This window comes from Stegastes partitus, unplaced genomic scaffold (assembly GCF_000690725.1).
Source record: "Stegastes partitus isolate 25-593 unplaced genomic scaffold, Stegastes_partitus-1.0.2 Scaffold2694, whole genome shotgun sequence".
In the NCBI taxonomy this organism is placed as follows: domain Eukaryota; kingdom Metazoa; phylum Chordata; class Actinopteri; family Pomacentridae; genus Stegastes; species Stegastes partitus.
In genome coordinates this window covers 5,477-16,979 of record NW_007580425.1, presented here as the reverse complement: position 1 = coordinate 16,979, position 11,503 = coordinate 5,477, and the positions used below count along the sequence as shown (strand labels likewise).

The 11,503-nt window shown below is 44.9% G+C and overlaps 1 protein-coding gene across 1 annotated transcript in view; it reads right to left on the bottom strand.

Annotated features, from left to right (window-relative positions):
- LOC103375598 (oocyte zinc finger protein XlCOF8.4-like) overlaps positions 1-11,503 on the bottom strand; it is a gene marked incomplete at its 3' end in the record, with an annotated part of 15,611 nt that overhangs the window by 502 nt on the left and 3,606 nt on the right. The window contains exon 3 of the mRNA XM_008305911.1: positions 1-271. This exon is cut by the window's left edge and continues 502 nt beyond it. Within this exon, the coding sequence (XP_008304133.1) occupies positions 1-271 (271 nt within the window). The remainder of the gene's footprint in view (positions 272-11,503) is intronic.

The window sequence follows — 11,503 nt, the reverse complement described above, 5'->3', positions numbered from 1 at the left end:
TCCAGACTGGTGCAGAGTTCCTCTTGTTCCTCTTTTATCTGTGGAGGCTCTGGGTCCTCCTGGTCCAGACTGGTGCAGAGATCCTCTTGTTCCTCTTTAATCTGTGGAGGCTCTGGGTCCTCCTGGTCCAGACTGGTACAGAATTCCTCTTGTTCCTCTTCAATTTGTAGATGGTCCGGATTCTTCTGGTGCAGACCAGAGTTCCTCTCCTGATTACAAAGCAGGTCGGCAGGAGCCTCCTCCTCCTGATAGACATAGTGCAGTGGGAGGTCTAGGCACAAAGAGACACAAGAAAATGGTTACTGATGTGATGAAAGGCAAACACACATCTGCCAGAATATGAAACAATGAAAACATTGCTGAGAGGCTGAGGTAGGGCCTGGTTTATCTTGCATGACATGCTACCAACTTTACCAAAAACTCAAAAAGGTCATCTTTGATATATTCTATATTCACTGCATGTAAAGTAAAACATGTCAAGTTTTTTTTATTTTGGCTTTTTGCTTATGAAATTCATTTTTTTTTTAAATTGTGAAGAATTTAATTTCAAATTTTTGCAAACTCCTTCTGTGGACTCACCACCCGCAGAGGGAGTCATAGGGGTCGGGTGCTAAGAGGACTGGGTGGCGGTCGAGGGGGGCTGCTTCGACAGCCTGGTCCACATACACAGCCTCTGGTTGTCGGGACATGGAACGTCACCTCGCTGGGGGGGAAGGAGCCTGAGCTTGTGCGGGAGGTTGAGCGATATCGGCTTGATGTAGTCGGCCTCACCTCCATGCACAGCCTGGGCTCTAGAACCCAACTCCTGGAGAGAGGCTGGATGCTGCATTTCTCTGGCATTGCCCGCGGGGAGGGTGGGCTGGCTGGAGGGGGCCTGTTCATTGCCCCCTAGCTTAGCCGCCATGTGTTGGAGTTCACCCCAGTGCACCAGAGGGTCGCGTCCCTACGCCTTCGGGTTGGGGACAGGTCTCTCACTGTTGTCTCGGCCTACGGGCCCAACAGCAGTGCAGAGTACCTGGCCTTCTTGGAGTCCCTGGGAGGGGTACTAGATAGTGCCTCTGACTGGGGACTCCTTTGTTCTGCTGGGGGACTTCAACGCTCACGTGGGCAATGACAGTGAGACCTGGAGAGGGGTGATCGGGAGGAACTGCCTCCCCAATCTGAACCCGAGTGGTGTTCTGTTGTTGGACTTCTGTGCTAGTCACAGTTTGTCCATCACGAACACCATATTCGAGCACAAGGATGTCCACATGTGCATGTGGCACCAGGACACCCTAGGCCGGAGGTCGATGATCGACTTTGTAGTTGTATCATCAGAACTCTGGCCGCGTGTCTTGGACACTCGGGTAAAGAGAGGGGCAGAGCTGTCCACCGATCACCACCTGGTGGTGAGTTGGATTCGCTGGCAGGGGAAGAAGCTGGTCAGATGTGGCAAACCTAAGCGTATCGTGAGGATCTGTTGGGAACGTCTGGCGGAACCCTCTGTCAGCAGGGTTTTCAATTCCCACTTGCGGGAGAGCTTCTCCTAGATTCCGAGGGAGGTTGGAGACATGGAGGCCGACTGGTCCATGTTCTCCTCCTCCATTGATGCTGCGGCCGCTCGTAGCTGTGGTCGTAAGGTCTCTGGTGCCTGTTGGGGCGGCAATCCCCGAACCCGGTGGTGGCAGCTGGAAGTAAGCGATGCCGTCAAGCTGAAGAAGGACTCCTACCTGTCATTTTTGGCTTGTGGGACTCCTGAGGCAGCTGACGGGTATCGGCAGACCAAGCATGCGGCAGCTCGTGCAGTTGCAGAGGCAAAAACTCGGGTCCGGGAGAAGTTCGGGGTGGCTATGGAGGAGGACTACCGGTTGGCCTCGAAGAAATTCTGGCAAACTGTCCGGCGCCTTGGGAGGGGAAAGCAGCTCTCCACAACACTGTCTACAGTGCGGGCAGGGACCTCCTGACCTCGACTGAGGAGGTCGTCAGGTGGTGGAAGGAATACTTAGAGGGTCTCCTCCTCCTGCCATCACGTTCTCCGAAGAGAAAGCAGAGACTGTAGACTCAGAGGCGGACTTGTCCATCACCCAGGCTGAAGTCACTGAGGTGGTTAGAAAGCTCCTCGGTGGCAAAGCTCCAGGGGTGGATGAGATCCGTCCTGAATATCTTAAGTCTCTGGATGTTGTGGGACTGTCCTGGTTGACACGTCACGTGGCGGTCGGCAACAGTACCTCTGGATTGGCAGACCGGGGTGGTGGTCCCTCTGTTTAAGAAGGGGGACCGGGAGAGGCTTCCGGTATGGCGTCAGGGTGAGCGGCTGTGCAAAGCGACGGCTCCCGGATGGGCGTAATAAATCTCCCCTATTAAAACTTAAATTCGCTACTTTTTAAGTCAAATAGTATTATGGAAGGGGAGAAGCAACGAAAGGCTAAAAGCAAAGCGCTTCAGAGACCAGAAAAAGCCATAAGACAGACAGGGGGAAGACATTGACGACGAGATAGACGAACAAGACGCCATGGATGTCCTACAAGCTAGCATAAGTGCTATATATGCGGAGATAAAGGCTATTAGGTCAGACGTGAAAACAGAGCTGAACAACTTTCAAGACACCCTCTCCAGAGACATGAAACAAGGTTTACAAATCCTCCGAGAAGACGTCAATCAAAAATTAAATGATATCGCCGTGGATTTGAAGGAGACTATCAGCAGAGTGGTGGAGGCAGAGCAACGAGTGACTGACATTGAGGAGTGGAATGCCAGGGCTAAAGAGGCGCTATGCCAAGCGCTAAGCAGCCAAGAAAATATGCAAGCTAAACTGACGGAATTGGAAGCATGCGCACGAAGGAACAACATTCGGGTATACGGGATTCCGGAGGACACAGAAGGAGACAACATGCCTGACTTCATTGAAAACTTCATCAAAACAGAACTGTCACTCCCGGACACTGAACTCCGAATACAACGTTGTCACTGGGCGCTGGGTCCCAAGCCCCCACAAAATGCCAACCCACGGTCAGTTGTGACTTATTTTTTGGAATACATGATTAAAGAATTGGTGTCCGCACAGCATGGAGAAAGAAAGAAGTTCATCTGAACGGAACCAGAGTATACTTTGATCAGGACTACCCTGCGGAGACCCAGAGGAAAAGAAAGGCATACACGCCCATCAGAAAGCTCCTCAAAGAAAAGGGCCTCCGCTTCCAGACACCTCCACCAGCCAAACTCAGGGTATTTTACGATGGCGGCCCCATTTCTTATAACAGCGCAGCAGAGGCGATGGCGGATCTGAGGAGGAGAGGGTTCATGGAGAGTAACAAGGACGACGGCCCGACTGTTACAGAGAGGTTAAAGAAAAACTCCTGAGAGAAGGCGAACACCAAAAAGCACAAGCCCCGAGATGTACACGGAGCAAGAGCATGGGAAAAGCTGCAAGAGTTTCGCCACGACATGGAGGATGCTGTCTGACTTTTCCTCATGGTAAAACGCATCTGAATGCTAACTGGATTATTTATGGTAAGACTGTTCAAAAGACTCTTAATATACCATCTGTAAAATAACAATATACAGGAGTTTTCACCCGAATGTCGTCAGTAATGGACATATGTTTTTTGTAATCTCACGTATAATTCATATACAAAGTAGATTTTTTCTTTTCTTGCTAGTTTTTCTCAATTCATATAACAATTTCCTACGCAGCTACTAGGGGCTTTTGCTGTAGCCCAAATAGTTTAAAGCAACAGACGTTCTATCCGGGAGCTAAAATTATACTGCCAGACACGTGCACTGAGGTATATTCTCGTAGAGGTACATCAGTTGGCACTGGGGAGGCCCTTCATACACTGAAGGCTTTCCTCCCTGATTGAAACTTCATTTAAAGAAGTATCTAATTTGTGGAAATCTTTATGTTCTTTAATTTCAGGTTCCGTGTTTCTGTACATGCTGTTAAAATGTTAAGGTCACCATGGGTCTGCAATATGAGGAAGCTAATCATTAAGATAAATGTCTCAACAAATATATAGGGTAATTACACATAATGTTAAAGGGTTACGAAATCCAGTCAAAAGAGGAAAACTCATAACCAAAATGAAGAGAGAAAACCAATATCTAATTTTCTGGCAAGAAACTCATTTAGTTAAAGCCAAACATGAAAAGCTAAAAAAACTTGGATTTAGAAGTACATACTACTCCTCCTATGACAGAGGAAATAAAAGGGGAGTTGCCATCCTGATTTCAAATAAGGTGGCATTCCATATCTCTACACAGATTACAGATAATGAGGGGCGTTATGTCACGGTGAAAGGGACCCTTGATTCCAGGGAAGTAACACTTCTTAATGTTTATAATCCACCGGGACAGAACGACTCTCGGAGAAAATCTTTGATTTAATTGCCACAGTCTTCTGGTGTTCTAATTTGTGGGGGGGATTGGAACATACAGCTACATCCCACCTTGGATTCCTCAAACCCCTCTAAACAGATGAACCCACCATCACTTTATGTAAAAAAAAAATGCTTAAAAATATTGGTATGTGCGACATATGGAGAGAACTTCACCTTACCTCAAAACAGTTTACCTTTTTCTCGTATCCCCACGCAGTATACTCTAGGATTGACTATTTTTTATGTTTAACTCAGAGAGACATAGAATTGTGGAATGTAATATAGGAACTAAAGATGTGTCTGATCACGCAGGAGTGTGCATGAAACTACATCTGGATGTTCTACCCAAGAGAACCAGTTGGAGGCTTAACACCACCCTCCTTAATTGTTAGCAGGGTGAAGAATTCATTAAAAGGGAACTTAAAGATTACTTAGAATTTAGTAGTACTGTGGACACATCACCAAGTGTTCTGTGGGACACTGCTAAGGCAGTGCTCAGAGGGAAATGCATAATGTGGGCTTCGGGGAAGACAAGGGAACAGTGGACTCAATTGAACGTTCTAATTTCTAAACTAAAAATATTAGAACAAAGACATCTGGAATCAAAAGATCCCCAAATATTAGAAAAAATAAATGAAACCAAGCAAACAATAAACAATATATTAGACAAACAAGTAGAGATTAAACTGAAGTATATCAAACAGAGTCACTATGAGAATGGGCCAAGAGCTAAAAGAATGCTGGCATGGAAACTACGTAAACAGCAATCTGAGCGATCTATCTTTAAAATCAGAGACCCTGAAACCACTACGATGTGTCACAAACCAGAGGAAATACAACTGGCATTTGAAAAATATTACAAGATGCTATATTCCCAGCCTGAAGCAGCAGAGCCAGAAGCTACAAAAAATTTCCTGGATTCACTAGACCTACCATCAATAGGGAATGAATTAATAACAAAAGAAATCACAACAGCTGAGATTGATAGCGCCATATCAAGACTGAAGACAAATAAGGTGGCAGGAGGAGATGGGTTTCTCGCAGAATGGTCAAAAAGTTTAAGGATTTACTGATACCAATGCTTAAAAACTGTTTCAATTTTGATCTCAACGGTGGAGAGACTCCGGCATCCTGGGACCAGGCAATAATATCCGTGATCCATAAGGAGGGAAAAGAAAGAACTGAATGTAGCTCTTAAAGACCTATCTCTGTCCTAAATATAGACTACAGATTATTTACCACTATAATAGCAAAAAGATTAGAAAACATAATTCCTGATGTGGTGGATACTGACCAGACCGGATTTGTTAAAAATAGGCAAACACATGATAACGTGAGACGTGCCCTGTACTTGGTTCAGAACATGAGTAACAAGTCAACAGCTCTAGCAATTAGCCTCGATGCAGAAAAGGCGATGGGAATTTTTATATTTGGTATTGCAGCGTTTTGGTTTTAATGAGAAAGTCATAGGATGTTTCAAATCCATATATCACTCACCTACTGCCCAAGTTAAAATAAATGGTAGTCTCTCAGAAACAATCTCATTGAAAAGAGGTTGCCGCCAAGGGTGTCCCCTAAGTCCCACCCTCTTTGCATTATTTATAGTCTCTCGCACAAGTAATCAGAGAAGATATTGAAATAACAGGAATCCACATCAAAAAATCGGAACACAAAATATGTCTGTACGCAGATGACGTCTTGGTGACTCTTTCAAACCCAGACTCTAGCTTGCCTAAACTAATGAACACTAGAGCAATTCGTTTTTTATTCCGGATACAAATTAAACATACCAAAAACCCAAACTCTCACTTTTAACTATTTACTCCATGAAAACATCTGTAAAAAATAGAAATTTAATTGGAAGACTCACTATATTAAATACTTTGGAGTCAAAATACCTGCAGATCTGTCAGATATATAATATAAATTATTGTCCCATCACAAAAGAAATAAAATCAGATCTGGACAGATGGCTACCCGTGACCTTAAACATGTACAACCGCACTGAGGTCATAAAGATGATTGTTCTGCCACGTCTGCTGTTCCTTTGTCAATCCCTGCCTGTGGAGATCCCTCAGAAGCAGTTCAATGAATGGAAACGCATGCAAAAACCTAGGGTCCGACTCAAAACGTTACAGTTAACGAAAGAAAAGGGGAGAATGGCCCTTCCTTGCCTGGAGGACTATTTTAAGACAGCATGTCTACGGTATTTAGTTTGTTGGTGTAATGATGATTATAATACCAAATGGAAAGAAATAGAATTAAACCAATTGGATGTCCCCTTACAGGCCATACTAGGTGATAGAACATATAGGGCTATGTGTCAGGATAAATTGAATACTTGGACAAAGGTTCCTCTCAACATTTGGTGAAAAGAATGTAAAATCCAAAAATTAGACAGAAAGGCATGGATGCTAAGATGGGTGGCCTATGATAAGGATTTTAAACCCGCAGAGCTGGACTCGAGGTTTAAGCGGTGGACCCAGAAAGGAATCACAGCATACTGCTTAATTTCAAGTAAATCAGAATTAAAAAGCTTTCAAAATCTTTCAGACATGCACAATTTAGAAAAACAGGATTTCTTTCGGTACCTACAACTCACGCATCATTTTAACAGTAATATTAAAATGAAAATACAAAATGAAATCAATATCAACATATTTATTGATGCATATAAGGGTGGGAGCCTCAGGAAAGTGGTATCAAAAATATACTCCTGCATAAAATCCCATAAGAATCACTCCACATTGTACATAAAAGCCAAATGGGAAAAGGAAGCAAAAACCATAATAACAGTGAATGAGTGGCTGAATATATGTAAGATGCAATCCACCACCTCTAGTTCCAGCCAATGGAGAGAATTCTCATGGAAGAATATGATCAGGTTCTTCTTCACCCCAAGAATAAAATGCTTACAAAACGGCAGACCAGAATCCGGGCAATGTTGGAGATTATGTGACAACTCTATAGCTGATCATTTCCACATATTTTGGAATTGCCCAGTAATTCAATCTTACTGGCGAGAAATAACATCAGAAATAAATGCCATACTGGGCTCTGAGATTGAACATAGTTTCTGTGCAATATACCTGGGAAATATACCAACTAAACTAAATACCTCAGACAAATACCTCCTTAAAATATTACTAGTCGCCACCAAGAAAGCAATCACGAGGAAATGGCTAAACAAAGAGCCACCAACAAAAAGAGGGTGGGTAACAATTGTAAAGGAGATGTTTGTTATGGAAAGGCTGACGTTCTCTCTTAGACTTTGTGCTGATAAATTTGCTAAGTATTGGTCCAAGTGGGTGATGCACATGAAGGCTGTATAAGACCTTTTAAGTTAACATAATATGTAATGTTTTCTTTCTCCCCTGTAACAATTATTACAATATACTCATTATCACCCCTATCTTTTTGTCACCTATGAATCCCCTTTCTATTTCAAGAGAAACTCTGTATGTGCTCAAGAGTAATGTGGACTAAGGATGATATGGACTGAACTCAAATCACACTCAAGACCCTGTTGAATCCTCCTTTCACCTTTATTCTCTCTGGAATGTTGTAAATGTAACCATGAACTCAAGAAATGACGACAGAAAAGATGATTTGTATTGTGCCTTCCCTGGTATCCTGCCTGTTCCTCAGTATGTACATTTATGTGCCTTGTAAAAACAAAATACAAAAATAAAGTATAAAAAAAAAAAGAAAAAAAAAGAAGGGGGACCGGAGGGTGTGTTCCAACTGCAGAGGGATCACACTCCTCAGCCTCCCCAGTAAGGTCTATTCCAGGGTACTGGAGAGGAGGATCTGACCGATAGTCGAACCTCGGATTCAGGAGGAACAGTCTGGTTTTCGTCCCGGTTGCAGCACACTGGACCAGCTCTATACCCTCCATCGTTTTGTGGATCTGGAGAAGGTGTTCGACCGTGTTCCTCGTGGCGTCCTGTAGGGGGGTGCTTTGGGAGTATGGGGTCTGGGGCCCTCTGTTAAGAGCTGTCCGTTCCCTTTACGACCACAGCAGGAGCATGGTTTGCATTGCCAGACGGAAGTCAGACCTGTTCCCAGTGCACGTTGGCCTCCGCCAGGGCTGCCCCCTTTGTCACTGGTTCTGATCATTATTTTTGTGGACAGAATTTCTCAGCGCAGCCAGGGGGAGGAAGGGGTTCGGTTTGGGAACCACAGAATTTCATCTCTGCTGTTTGCAGATGATGTTGTTCTGTTGGTTTCATCAAATCAGGACCTTCAGCGTGCACTGGGGCGGTTTGCAGCCGAGTGTGGGACGAGCGGGATGAGGATCAGCACCTCCAAATCCAAGGCCATGGTTCTCGACCGGAAAAAGGTAGCTTGTCCTCTCTGAGTCGGTGGAGAGTCCTTGCCTCAAGTGGAGGAGTTCAAGTATCTCGAGGTCTTGTTCCCAAGTGAGGGGCAGACAGAGCGTGAGATTGACAGACGGATCGGTGCAGCGTCTGCAGTGTTGCGGTCGCTGTACCGGACCGTCGTGGTGAAGAGAGAGCTGAGCAAGGCAGCAAAGCTCTCAATTTACCGGTCAATCTACGTTCCAACCCTCACCTATGGTCATGAGATTTGGGTAATGACCGAAAGAACGAGATCGCGGATACAAGCGGCCGAAATGAGTTTCCTCTGCAAGGTGGCTGGGCGCTCCTTTAGAGATAGGGTGAGGAGCTCTGTCACACGGGACGAGTTCGGAGAATAGCCGCTGCTCCTCCATGTCGAAAGGAGCCAGCTGAGGTGGCTCGGGCATCTTTTCGGATGCCTCCTGGACGCCTCCCTGCGGAGGTGTTCCAGGCACGTCCCACCGGGAGGAGGCCTTGGGGAAGACCCAGGACACGCTGGAGAGATTACATCTCTGGACTGGCCTGAGAATGCCTGGGGGTCCCCCCGGAAGAGCTGGAGGAGGTGTGTGCGGATCGGGAAGTCTGGGTGGCTTTGCTAAGGCTGCTGCCTCCGCGACCCGACTCCGGATAAAGCGGAAGAAGATGGATGGATGGATGGATGGATGGATACTCTACAGTATAAATACCATGTATCTCTTCATCTAGTTCAGTACACGCAACCACAATCATGGGACAGACTGCTGACGAGAAAGCTGTCCAGAAAATGAGCATCAACACCCTCAACGAGGAGGACTGACCCCCGAACTTGGGAGAGGTTCACAAGGAGTGAACTGGTGCTGATGTGCAACAAGAGTCATGAAGGGGTCTTAAGGAAAGGAGCTAAACCAGGGGTGGGCAATCCTGGTCCTCGAGGGCCACAATCCTGCATGTTTTAGATGTTTCCCTCTTTCAACACACCTGATTCAAATGATCAGCTCATCATCAAGCTCTGCAGAAGCCTGATAACGATCCTGATCATTTGAATCAGGTGTGTTGGAAGAGGGAAACATCGAAAACATGCAGGACTGTGGCCCTCGAGGACCAGGATTGCCCACCCCTGAGCTAAACTGTCGTATTTCTGACATCAAGTCACTCCTGAACCAGAGACAATGTCAGAAGTGTCTTACCTGAGTGGAGGACAAAAAGAATTGGACTGTTGCTCAGTGGTTCAAGATCCTATTTTCAGGTGAATGTAAATTTTAAATCACAGATCTGAAAAAGTAATTTATTGACTTGAAGAAGTCAGGAAAGTCACTTGGTGCCATCTCAAAGTTCCTATCGATTCTAAAGTCCTCTGTGCAAACATTGTTTTATAAGTATGAAGCGCATGGCACAGTTGTGTCACTGTCACCATCAGGAAAAAAAACTATCTGCTCCTGAGATCAAAACACAGGTTAACAATGAAATAAACGCTGCTGGAACACATGTGTCAGTGTCCACAGTCAAGTGTATTTTACATCAGCATGGGCTGAGAGGCTGCCATGTTGGAAAGAAGCCCTCCCTCCAGAATGGCTCCTTAAAGCTCAGCTCAAGTTTGTTGCTGATCACGTGGAAAAAGAAACTTCTTATAGAAAATTAAGAGTTACAGGGGTCATAAGGAACTCAAAACTGCCATGACATACATGTTCTTTACAAGTAAACTTTTGTTCACAACTACACATATGCCCCTGGTATAATGTGGTTTAGATGCAAAAAAAAAAAAAAAAAAACCGAACTGTGAAATCCTCTCTTTTTCCGTGAACACAAATAGAATATATGTCTTACAAATCGGGGCTCCAGACTAACTTTTCCAATGGTACCAACTCTGTTTGTTGGTCACACTAGCAAATGATCTGGTCCCCCCTCCTTATTTTGTTGGTTCAGCGTTGCCCCAGCTATTAATGCACCATACATGCTGATGAATGGCTGTTTTTGCATAACTTAGTTATGTTGCATTGATCTTCAGTGACACAAGACTTGATATCTGTAAAACGCTGAAAATATATTCATTTGTCACCAGTCCACTTCTCATGTCACTCATTAACTGGGCACACACTAAACAACTGCTTAACATTCGTATGAATAGATGCTACATTGTACCGATGGTCCCTGAACGCCTCACATGCTGCTCTGGTAGATGCTACCAGGTGGCTGCAGTGCAGCTCCTCTGACAGGTGAGCGACCAAACATTTGTTGGAAAACAAATTTGCCCAAGTTAAGAAGTTTTCTGTTGGCCGATTTTTTATTTATTTTTTTTTTAAATTTTTTTTTTAATGAACAGACTTTTCTACGAGCGGAGCGCATTTAAAATGTCCATACCACTGGCCATCATGTTTATAGAGTCACAACTGTGATCGCTGTTAAAATGTGAACCTTCCACATTGAATGTGGGGCTACTTTTTGTTCCTGACTGACTCAGTCGAGATCTCTCTGCCTGCACCTGAACACTTCTATCATCAGGTGTGTCGGACCTCTCCCTCTCTCACCTCGCTTGTTTTTTTGTGTGTGTCCTGTTTTTTTTGTTTTTTTTTAACATGGTCGGCTATCTATCGTTTTATCATCGGAACACGGTAACAGCCAAAGTCACTGTTCTACCGTCAGGCAGAGAGAGACTGAATCAATGTGGAAGAAATATGATTATTTCCAACCACAGTAACTGGAGCAGCAGCTACCTGTGCCGACGGAAGGAACCAGATCAGCCTGATGATCATCGTTCACTCGCACCAATGCGACCACGTGGAACTTTAGCTCAAAAAAAGGTCGCATATGAGA